The sequence below is a fragment of the Boleophthalmus pectinirostris genome, unplaced genomic scaffold (assembly GCF_026225935.1).
Source record: "Boleophthalmus pectinirostris isolate CB_2022bp ecotype Guang Dong unplaced genomic scaffold, ASM2622593v1 HiC_scaffold_7, whole genome shotgun sequence".
NCBI lineage: Eukaryota > Metazoa > Chordata > Actinopteri > Gobiiformes > Gobiidae > Boleophthalmus > Boleophthalmus pectinirostris.
In genome coordinates this window covers 13,413,021-13,429,939 of record NW_026571473.1, presented here as the reverse complement: position 1 = coordinate 13,429,939, position 16,919 = coordinate 13,413,021, and the positions used below count along the sequence as shown (strand labels likewise).

The 16,919-nt window shown below is 37.8% G+C and overlaps 1 protein-coding gene across 2 annotated transcripts in view; it reads left to right on the top strand.

Moving 5' to 3' along the window:
- The first annotated feature begins 406 nt into the window (after positions 1-406).
- The window catches only part of bcar3 (BCAR3 adaptor protein, NSP family member), a 58,063-nt gene continuing 41,550 nt past the window's right edge, over positions 407-16,919 (top strand). The window contains exons 1-4 of one of the 2 annotated variants that reach the window (XM_055164523.1): positions 407-644; positions 8,179-8,284; positions 14,443-14,635; positions 14,985-15,218. In XM_055164523.1, coding sequence (XP_055020498.1) covers positions 14,451-14,635; positions 14,985-15,218 — 419 coding nt within the window. In that variant the 5' untranslated portion in view covers positions 407-644; positions 8,179-8,284; positions 14,443-14,450. The remainder of the gene's footprint in view (positions 645-8,178; positions 8,285-14,442; positions 14,636-14,984; positions 15,219-16,919) is intronic. The other variant, XM_055164522.1, reaches the window with a different exon arrangement.

Sequence of the window (16,919 nt, the reverse complement as noted above, 5' to 3'; positions counted from 1 at the left end):
ACTTTACATTTTATTACTAGCATGTGCTGACTGCAGTTCACTAAAAGGCCACTGGTGTCATTAAAGTTTCTTTCAAACTTCCTGCACAGAAGCTCAAATCTCCAGAATCTAAAGTGCTCTTGAAAGTCTCCAAACATGTCACTACTCAACAAAAATCAATGTTTTTCCTCCTCTTTTCCACCATTAGCAACCATAGCCAAACCTGCTCCTAAAAGCCCCCCAGTACAAAAAGGAGCGTGAAATATGAGGCAGGGAAGGGATCGTGGTGGGGGAGAGGGGCAGTTTTGTTTGGTGCTGGGGGGCAAGAGGCAGCCGTGGGGGTGGGCAGGAGGGGCAAGTCAGCTCAAAAAGGAAAGAAAGAAGTACTCCTCCCCAGCGCAGCAGAGCAAGAGGAGGGGCTCTCAAATCGCTCCCCAGAGAGAGACAGTGAAGGGGAAGAGGCTGGGACTCTACTACTTGCTACTTGTTGTTGCCTGCCTCAAGAAGCGTGAGTGGTTATCCAGCTCGCAGACGCCGGTTTAAATAACTTAACATAATAACGTAATCTTAACTCTTGATTCAAACTAACTATGAAAGGGGCTAAGTTTATTTCTTAAGAGGAAAAAAGTACTTCTGAAGTGAATACAAGGACACTGGGTTGACAGGTAGGAACTCTTTGGCATTTTTTATCTGTTTAACTGCATTGATTTAAAGGTACACTGTGTAACTTTTATGATGAGAGACACTACTTGCTTGTCTCCATGGAGATGCTATTACTTTGTCTGGAATATTCCAAAATTTTGGCATTAAACTTAACTTTTTAGTATTTTGCAACTCACATGTGTTTCATGTCTGTTTTATTGTAAGTGTAAAACTTGCATTCTTAGCGGATAATGTCACTTGCTTGTCTCCATAGAGATAAATTAATAAGTTAAATTCAATGCCATACTGTGGAACACTGCAGGCAAAGCAAGTGGTAAATCCCCTATACCAGGAAAGTTACACAGTGCATCTTGAAATTCTCTTCTGCAAAACAAATAACATCACATCATTGTTATTGATTACATAAAAAAAAAATAAAATAAAATAAATCCTTTTTTATTTGTTTACCACTTGCTGGATTTGCAATTGGACTTTTGCACAATAAAAAGCAAGTGGCAGACCCTTTATACCAGAAAAGAATCTTTAAATTGTCTTTTTAATTCTCTTCTGCAAAACAAGTAATCACATTATTATTGATTACATTCTTTATGTTTTTTGTAATATTTCCATTGTTGTTGGAATTGTTTACCACTTGCTGGATTTGCTATGGGACTTTTGCACAATAAAATACCATCCCAAGGCACTGGGTGTAGCTGGAGACACGGCTGCATTGTGGTTGCTGTGATTGGCTGAGGGGAGTAATTACATGTGATGGATAAGATCAAGTGTTTTGCAAGATTTGGTCATGTTTGCTTGTTCTGTGAAAAGCGGGAATTCTTGTCTGCAGCTCATGTCTGATACCTATTTTGTGTCATGGAGGTTTTTATACAGTTAATAGTGAAGTCCCAGTTGGGAGCGGTAGACAGCAGCATTGACATTGGAAAAAAAAGGATCCATATTACACTATTTTGTGATGTTATAATGTTATATTGTCAAAAACATACCTGGAGCTGTGTTTTGTTTCATTTGTGCATATTTAACACACATAGCCTGCATATTTAGGATGAGTTGTTCTCTTGGAAATCTCTGTTACACCCATGTGGTAATAAAGGCAGTGCCCCACTGTGTTTTTAAACTCCATACACCTTCACAAGTTGAATCATTTGGATAATTTCAGTTCAAGAATTGACAGTCTCTACTGAACTAAAGGTAAAAGGGATCTGTTTTTGAGGAGGTAACAACATTCTAACATGACTAAAAGCCCAAAAGAGTCAGTTTTGCATAATATAGGACATTTCCCATCCAAATTATATAATATTTTGTTTCTAATTACTCATCTTTCAGAAAACCATAGATACATTTTTTGCTATGTGTTGTCTATTCCTGCGTTAGTATTTGATGTTAGGCTGTTAAGGGACTAATTTGGAGAAGCAGACAGGAGCAATGACATAGAGAGTAAAGTTTATAGGGCTGCGAGCGGATGTGGAACCTTTAAATAGCCATGTTATTGCCGTGTTGCATGTGGTCGCAAGCATAAAGACCGCAGGTTTGTTGTCCATTATCAATTTGACACTAGCGCTAGGTTTAATGAGTTCATGCACTGCCTTTCGAGAAGCAGACAGCAGCAATGGCATAGTGTTGTGAGTCAAGTCTGAATATGGTATAGGCTTGTTGTATGTGTATTTTGTGATTTATGTTATAATGTTGTTTCCTCATCAAAAACTGACCTGGAGTTTTGATGTTTCATTCACATATGTTTGACACACAAACCCTGCATATTTAGGCTGAGTTCTTCTCTCCAACAGAAAACACTCTGTTCCACCCTGTGATGTCTTGTGGTAATACAGGAAGTGCTTCAATGTGTTTTTAAACTCCATGCACCTTCACTAGAATCATTTGTATAATTTCAGCCCTGAATTTGCCGGTCTCTACTACCACTACATGACAAGGTAGAACAGAGCATTTGGAGTTTTGGAGATGCAGACAGACTAATAATAAAGGTTTACTGAAACAAAACACAACTCCATGTTTTTAAGGAGGTAACCATTCTAACGTAAAGCTCACAAGAGTCAAGTTTGCATAATACAGGACCATTAATTACAACTTTGGGTGGTCTGTATTGATGATATTCAGATAATTTTATGATAATCTTTTAAAATCATGTTGTAAATACTGGAACATTAACCACAAATCTGCAGAACTATCACTTTATACCTACATTTGAAAGACTGAACTGCATTTTAATGTTCTCTTTTTGTAGCCTTTTTGATTTAAATTTTTTTTTATTATAGTCTGTTTACTTGTTATTTGAAATTTGCATATCCCCAAAACAACCATTGCAATTTTATATATTTTTTCAATATTATATCTTTTCACTATCTCCCATATCCAATAAGAACTATATTATGTATATTTATGGGACACTTTGGAGGACTTTGGAGGATCACAGGGTCTGCAATTTTTAATGAAACTGTAAAGGCATGGAAACTGTCCGACCCACAAACTTACAAGTACATGTGGTAGCCATGTCGTTTGCGGTCGCTGAGATATTGGAGTTCATAACAGCGAAGATTTACGCTGGCTGTAAACATGGTTGTCAGTGTGTAATGCTCTGACAGGTGGACTGACTGAAGCTGTGACCCTTCAGTTATGAGAAGACATCTTAAAACAGAGAACCACCCACGAGACCATGACAGAGGCAGACATGTCAACGTGATGCTGTACACCAACCGTAGATTCTATAAAGAAGTGGCGTACGGGAACCAATTTGGAGCCAAGTTGTATATTAGGAAAAGGATTTTATTTACGTACAAAGTAGTGAAATAAAGCCCCAGGATCATGTAGAGCGGCTTAATATCAGCATTTTAAGGTCAAAATTATGACGCTCACTGCAGCAGTTAGAGAGAAAGAAGTGACCATTTTTTAAGGTAAAGTCAATTGTAAACAGAGTCGGAGGAGCCAGAAGTGCACCTATGTTCACTTCTTATGGGGAACACAGTGGCTCGCAGGCTATGACCATTTATATTTGCAGTCTATAACACCAGCACGTTACTCTCATACTGATCTGGACAGGGGTTGTCAAAAAACTGTTACCTAGACACTTACCAATACTGAGGCACATTATTATGAACGCAAGAGTCACTGTATACTGTGGAGGAGTACTATGACATTTGTCGCATATTTCGGTAGCTTTTTACTCATGAATGGACGTGGGCTCCTGTGTCTCTGAATGGTATTGAGTTACTGGTTTTGGTGGAGTTAGGTGTTCGGCATTCCAGCCAGCCGTCAGCACTACGTGACCTGCTGCTCTTTACAAAGACAGACTAACTCAGGCTCAGTCTCCCCTGCATTTACACGCATGTTGTTATTTTAGGTATGTGTTGAAAAGGCTCATTCACATTTTGTCTCATTCTGTACTAGATAGTTGGATTTTGATTGCTCTGTTACAACCATAACATTGCTGAAAACTACTTACTAAAGATGCAGGAAATTCATTGTTGGTAGTGATGCTTGTTCAAATTAGTGTATTATTTTGCTGCTAGTTTTATTATAGATTATTGTCTCAATACTTTGACAACCTCCTTGAAACTTCATAGCCACATGACAGAATCCATATGAAGTCATCAGGACAAATGACTCTGAAGAATTAACTGTTGTCAGATATTGTTTTTGTAACTCTGTGGTGGATTTAAAAATATCTGCAATGGTATCCTCATTTCAGACAGTCTTTGCAACATATCCCATGTAATTACAGTTTATGGCACATTTTAATTACCCTTTAGGATGTAGAAAACTCAACTGTGCAATGTCTGCAATTGAGACATTTTTGATCTGAATCCTGTTTGCTGAGATTACATGCAGATTGCATTTCCACTTAGTTTAGACATCTATCGCAATTCTCATCCAAGGGTGGGTACAGTAGCCAAACAAAGTACTCAAGTAGCTAAGAGTACCATTATTTCAAAAATATTATTACTAATGTAGAAGTAGTAATGAGTAAAACATTTTGGGGGTATTTGTAGGAAACTGTGTGGTTCTGATGTGTAATTTGAAGTTAATGTTATTGGAAAGACAAAACATTAAAATAATGAAAATGGAAAAAAAAAAAATCATATCTAAAGGAGCTGTACAAGAAACGACCGTTCAGATTTTTCATATACATATATAAAACTTGCCACCTGTACTTGTGCAAACATATTACTCAAGGAGGAGTACGGTATGGTGTGTAAAAAATACCCTAAGATGTACAATTTTACTCAATTAAGCTACATTTTCAAGAGTACTTAGATCTTATCTTTATTGGGTCCTGGTTTGAGCCCAGTCTAGTCCAGATCAGGGACACACCTATACAATATTGGTATCGAATATTGGTGCAGATACTGGAAAATTAGCTGGATGGGGTCTCAGTTCCATGATATTGGTTCATCTGATATCTTTGTTTTGCTTTTAATTGGATGTAATGAGACTATTTACAGAGTAATTTAGGCCCAGGATGTCTCCTAATAACTTTCCTACAAAGCTGTTCTGTAGTTACTTGCAAGATAAATAAGTTACATAACACAGTTGGATCAAATTTGTTAAATCTGTTTTGAGAGAAAACACTACACTGGTATTGGTTAATATCAGATGTTGGCAGATACTTAAAGACATAATATAAACTGTAAAATAAGATCTATCAATGCGTCTTTAGTCCAGATGCTAGATCTGGTTTGGTCCTATTAAAGTAATGGGTTAGTTCTGGTCTAGTCGAGGGTTAGTTCAGAATTTAGTCTCAGCTTAATTACAAATTTTATGTGATCCATGTGGTCAAAATGTAACTTATTAATATCCACCTCTGACAAGGCAAGGCAAAGCAAGTTTATTTGTATAGCAAAATTCATACACAAACTAATTAAAAATCTGTTCACAACTACACAATTCCAGTTCTAGACATTGCTTGTATTCTTATGTACAGTCATGTGAGGTGCAGGAGGCAGCTGGAGCAGTGGGTTTAAATAAATAGACCCTCATTAATATGTTCCATAGCTGCTGGTGGCCCACGCCATAAAGAGGGAACAAAGCCTGACTCTAAACGTGGTCATGTGACAGTGGACGCCATTGTTCACTTCTGGCCAGGGGTGGTTTGCCTAATGCACTCTTGTCTGTGTTTGTGTGCTCAGAGCATGCCAGAGCAGGAAGACCCTCCATCCAGCCAAAGGAAGCCCCCCTGAGCCCCCCTCAGCCCCAAATATGTTACACTAGAGTTTGTTATTCTCACTGGTTGAAAGCTAATCAGGATGCCTTCACTTGTTGTTATTTTAATTAATTAATTAATTAATATGTACTTTTTAAATAGTTTTGTTTGCACAGCATTTTTGAGTCTTTAGAAAAGTGCTATATAAATAAAATGTATTATCGTTATTATTATTTGGTTGTACATTGAGCCCATTTTGGACCTGATGTGGACTTGGTTAGGTTCTTTTCTAGTCCAGGGTTAGTCTTGTTCTAGTCCAGGTTTTTTGTTTCTGTTTAGTCCAGGTTTTGTTTTTGGTTTAGTACTGGTTTACAAGAAAATCTTTAAGAGACTAGCAGGGGTGGACAGGCTACCCGTTATGGATAAATTAATTGAGTCATGTTTAATATTTATTCAGTATTTACTCAGATTTGTTTTTGTTATATAATTAAATAATAGTTCTTCATAACAACTAAGCAAATGCTGTAATACAACTCAAAAGGTACAAAGACTGCATACAGTACAGACAATAGTCCATATAATTCATCATTGAATACACACTACTCAATTTCAATGTTCTTTCAGCCTAAAAAGTGAAGACATCATACATACCCATTCACAAATGTTTTGATGAGCTTTAAGTCACTAAAGGAGGCAAGCCCTGACATGAAATGTGGTACAAAACGTGGGATTTTGGAAACAAAAGTCCAAACCTACACCTTTTAGTATTTGTGGTTGCCCAGAGAAAGTAAAGTGGTCATGTGCAATTTCTCCTAAGGAATCAGACCAAGTAGCTGTGTTCTATTTTATACATTACAACTAAGATATTTATAACTTTGGAGAGATGCTGTCACTTTACTTTGAATATTCCATTGTTTGGCATTATTATCTTCATGAAGAAAAGATTGAAACACCACCAGGCCATTTTACAGGTCAGATTTGCGCAGAGGCCTTTTCAGTTTTTGAGCAATAAAACCACATAATTGCAAGCTAAATATATTTTAATGCTTTACTGGGGAACATCTGAGACAAAGCAATAACATCCCCATGGAGACAAGCAGGTGGCAGACCCTCCAGAGAAAAGTGTACCTTTAAGTTATTTTTTTCTGTGAACCAAAGTCATAATATTATACAGCTACAAAAATACAACCTTGAATAGAGAACACTGGTGCACAGACAGTGGAGTCTCTGGGTGGGAAACAGATTAGCAGGAAGGGGAAGTGGCCGAGTAAACATTAGGACGGCAGGCGGCTCATTTTAGTGGATTTATACAAAAATAAAACAAATATATGTCTCTCTCCCTCTTCTCTGTCCTCTCTGACTCTAGAAGTGAATCTAAAATTGTCTCACAGGGTTAAAGGACACAACTTTCCCATTGAAACTCCTGGGTGCTTAGGAAAACTGTGATCCTTCATTGTATATAATAGGCTTATAGCAGCTCTCATTGGCCAGTACAGTGTCAATTAAACAATGCTACTCTGCATTTACTGTATTGACTGTGCAGTACATACACGTTCCCTGGGGGTGTGATGCTAACTAGAGGCTCTACTCTGTCTGAAGCTCTGTTAGAGTTTAATCTGAGCTTTACTTTAACGCAATCTGACCAGAAAGAGCTGACTTACTTAGAACTACAACAGGTGAGTTTCAGTTACCTAAACAGGGCAATGAACTCATATTGATCACAGGCTCCTGAAAATGCATCCATTTTATATTTTTCTTGTGTTTTTTGATCATCTTAAAATGTTTTTGACATCGTTTGTTGATGTGTACATTGTCTGACCATGGTAACGGCTGAATGTTGAACTATATACAGACACATGTAGAACACCCCCAGCATGATGTCACTGCAAAGTATCAATATTTATTTATCGTGTTCCCAGATAGGGTTTAAGTTATTTAAACTTCAAGATGTTTGATTAAGTAGGTTTCTAAATTTAAACTTAAAAATCTCCGGTCCATGATCGATTGCGAGATAGGGCCAAAAGTTTGTTGTCAGGTTTATTATGTCTATTATGCACTGTTTTAGCAAGCTCAGATCCAGCCTTCTTTCCCTGTGTTCTGTCTGTACTGATGGCAGTGTTGAAAGATCTCATAAACCAAAAGATTAAGGGATCATCATTACCTCAAGTCCCATTTAAGCTTCTTTACTTATGTCATTCAAAAGTACACATTTTAAATTTTATAGTGGAGAGTCGGCCACCTGCTTGTCGTCTTTGAGATGTGATGCCAGTAATGTTCCAAACTTTATCAATCTTGCTTTTTATTCAAATACAGCTGTTTTTATTGCTCAAAAATACTTTTAAAAAACATGCATTCTTACTGTAAGATGGCTCGCTTCTCGACAGATCTAACCTGCAGCTTGGCCTAACCTGCTTTCCCTCATGGAGCTAGATACTTTTAATGCCATGCTGTGGAACCTGTCAGGATAAACCATATCGTAGAAGACAAAAGGTAGGTGGCAAACTCTCCAGAAAAGTTAAGCAGTGAATCTTTAAGCTTATAGAGGCTGCATCGCATTTGGTGATTTGAAGGTGCACTCCGTAACATTTCAGGTTTGGGGTTTGCTACCATGGAGATGCTATTGCTTTTCCTTTAATGTTCCACAATATGGTATTACACTTGTATATGATGCATTTATTTGATAATCTGTGTTTTTATGCATTTAAAAACATGCCTTACTGTGAGTGGGGCCACCTTTTAACAAATCTCTCGTGTAAACTGCCCTGGTGGTGTCTCCTGGTGGTGTCTCCTGTCTATGGAGACTGAAAACTTTAATGCCATACTTTGGAATACTGGAGGTAAAGCAATAACATCTCCATGGAGAAAAGTAACTGGCAGACCCTTTACCAGAAAACTTACATAGTGCACTTTTAACAAAACAAAACAAAAAACAAACAAACAGAAAAAAAACAAAACAATAAAATCAGGTTTAATTTCTGTACTAAAAAAGTATTTATCTGTGTGTGTGTGTGTGTGTGCGTGCATGCGTGTGAGCATGTGATGGGGACCAAGTGACGAGTGAACAGCTGTAGAGACGGCAGGATGCATGGACTTAAGAAAAGAAAGAGCAGAAAGAAAAGAATAATTATGTTCAAGAGTCTCAGGGACAAAGGGGAGAAAGCGAGGGATGACGAGGAGGGCTAAAGAAGTGCTGACATCATGACGGACAGATGAGGGAGGAGGGACTCTGTGCACTGGACCGGAAGAGAAAAGAAAGATGGATGAGAGAGATCCAGTCAAAAGGAGAGGCAGAAGGCAAGTTGAGACGCAGTGAGGAGTTGCATTGTCTTTCAAAACAAATAAATACTGACTTGTAATGGATTGGTGAACAAATGACAATATTAGTGATAAAATTTTTTGTAATTAGTTTAAAATCCAACTAAATTATAATAGGTAGTAATTAAAGGTCCTGTTTTAGACACATTTGACTCCTCTTGTGTGTGTGTGTTTGAGTAATCCTGGTTTAATAGTCTGTCCACATCTCCAAAACTCAGCTTATGATATCAGGAAGCTGTAGTTTTCAAGTTTAACAGCTACCTTTTGTTCAGTAGAGGTTGCAATTCCAAATGATTCTACTTAAGGTGCCTGAAAAGATGCAATAACTGCAAAAATGAAGCTGATGTTTTCATATGTTGACTTCGCCAGAGAATAGTTATAAGCTAGATGCTGCATCAGATCAATTTCTTTTTTTTTTTTTTTTTTTTACTATGCAACTTTTTCTAATTGTTTGTAGTATGTTGAGCATCTGTTTCCTTTAGCTGTAGCTGTGATTTATCTCTCAAGTAACTACAGAACAGCTTTGTATATATAAAAGTTCAAACACTGACACTTTCTGGGTCTGGGTTTCTTTTTGTTGTTGTAATATTTTCTGTTGTCTCTCTTCAAATTTGTTATTGTGACAGCAGGTCTGTTCCAACCTACTTCAAATCATACACTTATAAACTAATAAAACAGTTATTAGATACAGTAGTTGCTTTGTTGATCTCTTGTAAATCAAAGTTAGCTGAAATAGAAACAGAAATGATCTAATCCTTCCCAGCTTATCTAGACCAAAACACATTATTTTTGCTTTGTCTGTCATCATTTTAACACAACAGGATCTGTGTCAACCACTCCCTTCACTCATTTCACCAATAAATGCATTTTAAGTGTATTTATTGAAGCCAGTACACAATTGAATATCCTAGAAGCCTATTGTTACTGATACGGATACTTGAATGTTTTATAGTTACCAGGGTGACACAATGCACACATTAGCAAAAACTGCCAAAAAGTTTTAAGATAGTTTGGAAACTCAATTTTTAAAAAAACAAACTCATTTTCGGGAGCCTGTGATCAAAACAAGTGTTCATGGTCCTGTTTAGGTGTTGCAACAAAAGGTTGAGAGAGACTGATCTGTTGGCTAATACGTGCTGGCTTGTGACTGTATTTTTACAACAAATTAGCTGTTGTAGTTCCAACCAAGCCAGCTCTTTCTGTTCAGATTGTGTTAAAATAAAGCTGAGATGAAGTCTAACATGAGTAATAGAGCTTTGAACAAAGTAGTGCTTCGAGTTAGCTTTACATCCCCAGAGAATGTTGATGACATCAGCTGCAAAGTATCTAAAAAAGCACCCATTTTGTACCCTTTTAGCTCTTTTCCATCATGAATACTTAATGTGTAGGATTGTTGATGTTGTCAAAGTATTCAGTGAGTCTGCAGTGGTGTAGCCTATAGGGGGTTGGGACAGATGGTAGGGGCCACACACAAATACACTTGAGGCAGCTGACCGTCACTCCCTCGGGCTCTTATAATGGACCCCACCCCTCCCCTCTCCCACTCCCATATCCACTGGTCGTTGTGGTCCTTGAGGAATCCAGTGTTTGACCCAGCATGCCTTCACAGTCCGACCTCCATTGTTCTTACTGTAGCCTGTCTCGTGTGCCGGGCTGAAGTGGATAAGAGCTTGTTTGAATGTGTTGAAGTGTGGTCAGCTGTGGCCTAGTCCCTCCTACCAGTTTATTGACAGCCATCAGAGCATGCTCCACTGACCTACTTCAGCCTGCTTAAAACTGGAACTGTGTTAAGTGGAGACATTTAAAGAAGTTGATTTCATATAATGTAATATAATAGTAATATATTATACATTTGCTGGAATCATTTACAGTCATTTATTTTAATATTTATTTTTGTAAATTCCCAAATCACATACAAAATGAAACAGTGAAGTGAAACAACAGACAAGCAGATGAACCAACATTCACTGCACAAACTAAATAGCAATAACACAAACTAAAATAGTTAGATTTTTTATCCCCCATTCTGTTCAGACTTTCAAGATATAAAAACAAATTTTTAACATTTAATATAGTGACAGTTCAATCAAGTGTACTTTTGTGGATAACCTAAGATTGTTTGTATTGATTTTTGTGTGTGCGTGGGTGGGTATTTCTCACATTGTAAGTCATGGGGATCTGACTTCCTTCCTTCCTTATGAGACAAAAATCAGGTCCCTATGATGTAATTCCTTTATTATTAGATCTACAATATGGTTTAAAGTTCAGGTATGGGTTAAATAAGGTTAAGGTTAGAGTTTGGGTTGAGGTTTGGCAAGCAGTAACTATGGTCAGGTTTAGGATTTGTCTCGAGGATGTGAATCTAAGTCATTGTAACATCTCCACAATTTGGTAAGCTTTACTGATGCACAATATGGTCAACAGTGCGGATCAATGCTGTATTGGTTTCAGGGACTGACCAGGGCAGACACAAAGTTCAAAGGTTGACCCTCTCAGTATGAGGTAATACTTTAGATATTAGGTAATGGAGTCACTGGCATCAGCAACACAACAGTATAATGTACTTTTTTGTTTGTATTTGTAGTGGTGTGATATCAATACATAAGTCATGAAGTGATATCAGATGATACTAGATTTAAATGATTAATTTAATTTGACTTTTGAGAATACACTCATGGGTCCAACAAAGGATTAAAAGATTTTTTTTTCCTACCAATTCAGGTATTTGACCATTTCACCCAGAAAGTTACAGTTACGATAGGCTACAGTTTGAAACCTTTCCTTTTATAGCCCTTGTTTTTCTTCTGAAACAACACGACAGAGGAAAGAATTTGCTGTACATCTGGCCAAAGCTGTGTCTGTTTGTCTGCATCTGGAGTGTGCAGATCCAAACCAGTGTTTAGCCTGAAGCACAAAAGCAATGATCACAATCTGCCACCACAAACAGTAGCCCCGCTCTGAGTCTGGATGAGATTAGGACTGTCACGACGACTACATCTGAAGTGTAATAAATTGCTTCAGAAAATACCACAATAAACGATCATTTTGAAACTACTTTATGCCATTAAAACTAAAATACTATATACTAAAGCTACCTTTAAACCTCAGTGAAATATTTAAAACACATTATAAAAAACATGAGCTGAGAATAAATGTCCCCTCGGCTCTCATTTCAGTAAGAAGATTCCAGGTTTGACTATGGGGCTGCTTGTTACATGTCTCTCTCTGCGTCTGGTCACTCTGGTTTCCTGCATCAAGCCAAAACATGAACCAGAGGTACAATCCTCCAGCTAAGGTAGTCCTGACCAAGACTAGTTCATGATCTGGAGATGGGTCCCTGGGGTGCCCACTGCTCTTGACTGGTTGCCCCAGCGGCATTGACGGATGGGTCAAATGCAGAGGACAAATACTACAAATACATATTATATATTTACTATTATATATTTACTGGGCCTGTCACAGTAATTAATATATTGACTTACTGTTCAACATACCAAAGCTTTTTGGGGGCTCAATTTTATCAAGGTTGAATAAGTAACTTATTTGATGCATTACAGACACAAAGTACTTAAGTGTTTTATTCTGCTGTATATTTATTACTGCTCGAGTTTAAATCTGCTCTTGGGCTTTTGCATAAATTATATTATATCGTGTCCAAATGATTTCCCTTTCTGAATCAAAAAAGTTTGTCTAAGTCTAAATTGGTTTCATTATGATAATTTATCTATATTTACTTCACAAATATATCACACTTCAAAATTTGTTATCATAGGCTAATCCTAACCGTAATCTTAGAAGGCACGTACAAACCTAAAAATATTGTTCCTTTATCTTCATTACTGAATGATAAGTTGGTTTACTAATTATCGTGACAGGCACAGTTGAGATTAGGATTTGGGAGTGCCCCGTCTGCCAACGTGTTCAGAAAATGATATTTCATTTTTACTGCATGACTAACAGCTGGTGATGACTGACTCAGGAGTGCACTGTCCACTCATCATCCACACAAAGCTGGGGAATTTAACAGGGAACTGCCCACTGTTTCCACCACTGTCAACTGAACCTGGACATCTTTGAGTATTTATATCTGCTCGTTTATCAGTAACATGGCAAAATGGAGCCAGAAATAGTGTTTTCAAATGGTGCACCGTTTGTTTGGGATGGAGGCGGTACAATGCACTTTTGGGAGTTGCGAAAATGCATTAGCAGCAGTGGCGCTACCAGGTTATATTGAGGATTCCTATAAATATTTAATAAAACTGCAGAAGCTAAGACTATTTATAAGATGATGCATTTAGCTACGTGAGACAGGAGACAGTAGATAGAAGTATGATAGTTTACCACAAAACTGGTGTAAGTTTGGAAACAATGCATGTTTTTTGTCCTTTATTGTTGAAACTTAGAGGTGTCAAAATTATTTGGATTATCAATTATCAATCATAATACATAATACAATTTAGATTTGCACTGATCCAGCTTTTTCCCATACTTTTGATTCCATATTCTATATATCAACCAATACCAATGTAGAGATTGATACCAACATTCATTTTCTTTATAAAACACTGATCCAAATGTGTTATGGAGCTCTTTGTTAAGTCTTAAATAACTACAGCTCTGTATAAATAAAAATTCAAACATTATATTTCTGGGCCAGTTAAAACCAGAAAATACTCGAATTATAACTTTTTATATGCCAGTTAGGATATCGAGTGAACCAATATGTGGAAGCAGATATCCATTCCAGCAAATTTTTCAGTATTGCTGCCAATATTGGATACCAGTATCGGATCGGTGCATCTGCAATACAATTGTATGAATAGTAATAGTTTTACATGCATAAATATGTCAATCTACACTCCGATGAAGTAAAACTAAATATTAAATGTTTTATCAGACTTTTTATGTCACATTAACTTTATAATTCAGGAACTTTTCATAAAGCTGTTTTACGTGACATTAAAAATTTGATATGGCATTACAAATTAGCTTTAATATTGTAGATTTAGGAGTATAGGTTTATGTCACTGATTCTTATGCAACAACAGTTCCTTCTTCCCTCCCGTGGGCTACTTGTGTACCTCATAACGTTCACCCGAGTGTTCTTATATTTGTTTGTACTACACCTTGTACTGTATCTCTTTACCAGTGTGTCATATATCACAAACGTTTATGTCAACCACCTTCAGTGTTTTTGAGCTCAGATTTCGTAGAGCAAGATGACACTCAGCCTTATGATGTGTTTCCACAGTTACATAATGCTATTTTTGAGGTTATGCTATATCTCTGCACACTGTAACCAAATACTTAAGACCGTTGTTGTGTTTTCATAGAGTTGAGGATGATGGCCGAAGGGCGTTTTGCCAGTCTGCCCCGCTCCCTGCACCACCCCTCTCTGGGAGGAGGGGGGGCCCACACTCCTCTGACCGGACCCTCGTACTCACTGGGGGCCCCAAACACCTGCTCATCCCGAAGGCTACAGGGGTCACTGGCCTCCTCCATGGACCTGCTCAGCTCCAGGTCTGGGTAAGTGTACATGTTACATTTTTGTTAAGTAATGTGTTGTGCAACATAAATAAAGGTGCACCATGTAACTTTTCTGGTGAATGCCAACAACCTGCTTGTCTCCATGGAGATGTTATTGCTTTGCCTGTATTGTGCTCACATAATATTTCCATGGAGACAAGCTGGTGAACCCTCCACCCTCCACCAAAAAATTACATTACAATGCATTTTCAATTACATTTGTTAAAATATAAATCAGTTTAAGATTAGTTCAGACTCATATATTTCTGGATGGAAATTTTAATGGCTGGTCAAGAATGGGTAAGTAAATTTAAATATTTATAACCTACATTTTATATTTCATTCACAGTCTTCCATCAGGCCCGGGTGGCAGCCTATCAGAGCTCTCTCCTTCATCTCACCAAGTGTCCATTCATGGCACTCTCCCTCGACGAAAGAAAGTGGGACACACCCTGGTCCAGAGCAGTTACACCTGGGACCCCCGTGGCAAACACTACCCCACTCCCCCTCTAAGCCCTGGGCCTGTCCAGCCTCTGCAATCTCCGCTTGTCCAGAACATTAAAGAGGACTTCCACGGATACAGGTAATGGTGTTGTTGTCTTTTACTGTGTTAGGGTTAAATTACCTTGCAAGTTTTGTCTGTGTTAGAAGTTTGAAGACCTGTTATGATTGAAAATCATATTTTATTTTCTTGAATTACTGTAGATATGAGATTTCTGTATAGGTACAATATTTAACTTTCTGGAGGTGGCATGTCACCATGGAAACAGACAGTTGAAACCATGTTTTGGAACATTCTTTTACAGTCAAAGGAACAACTTTTTCATGGAAACAAGCAGGAGCAGCTTTATTTTAGTCTTTTTTTCAGCTACAAAGTTACATTCTGTGACTTTAAAAAGTTATTATACAAAATCAATCTACAAAATCTGTTCCTATTCTTACCTTACTTTAGTAATAAAATTAACTAATACCATGACAACAACAACGCAGATTAATAATATAGGATTACTCAAACACACCTCCAGGTATGTTTTCGAGGAGGCAACAATATCATAACATGGCTTAAAGCACACAAGAGTTAATTTTATGTAATAGAAGACCTTAAACATTTTAGATCAAGGTAGCTTGAGTTTCCCCCAATAAATCGCAGGTGTTTGGGATGAAAGTGTGGCTGATATAGTGCTGTGGGGTGTATGCAGTTTGAGCTAGGACTTCACAAGCACCACAGCTCTCATCCCTCATCACGTCCTCCCATCTCTCCATCTCCTGGGTCCAGTTACAGAAGGCTGGGTCTGATAGGGCCAGCTTTGTGACTGTATGAGGATCGCAGTGTGTAGCTTGGAGCATTTGGGCAGGCTTTGTGGGTCAGGGTGTGGTGGAGCAGAGAACACATCACCATCACCTCTTTGTGCACTGGACTCTAACTGTCGAAAGGATACATTTCAGATTTTTGGCTCTGTTGACGTATCGCTCCACAGGTTGGATTCTGCAGGTGGCTACATAATAAATACTCACTTTTTGTTCGTTTTTGATCCCTACTGTAGAGATTAAACAGCATTTGTCACTCTGTAAACTATACTTTTCAGCATCAAAGCCATTTAACTTGGATGAATAGGCTACCTGTAAGCAGCTGGCAATATGAACAATAGAGATTTTTTTTTATCATTCCTTTTGTAGGGTAAACTGTAGTATTGAAGAGAAGAATCATGAGGCTGCCATTCTTACTCAGGAGAAGCTTATTTTTACTGACCAACAGTACAGATCCTACTACCCAGTGACGCAAACCCTCAAGATATTGCATTAATGTTATCCATTTTAGTCGAGTCTGGCTATACTTCTGTTGTGGGGAGTATTATACCTCTGATGGCAAAGGCTAAGATAACAAGGAATGAGCAGTCAGTTAGAGCCCTCAGTACAGCACAGAAAAGGTCTAACAACAATTAAGGTCTCACAATCCCAATGATAGCATTCCAGTCCATCTGAATATAATATAGTATATGTGCTAAAATATCCTTCTTTTAGTCTAGTATGGCATCAGTCTATCCTGCATTTATTCAGTTATAACATTTTATTGCTTGAAAAACATGCTTTCTTGTTGTGAGCGGGGTCACCTCTCCATAGATTGGACCTGTAACTTGGCCTGATGGCATCACCTGCTTATATGTATGATACTGTGGAACATTCAAGGCAAAGCAATAACATCATCATTGAGACAAACAGGTGTGGGACTACTACCAGTAAATTTCATCTTTAAAAAGTTAAACTGGTAACATAATTCAAATGC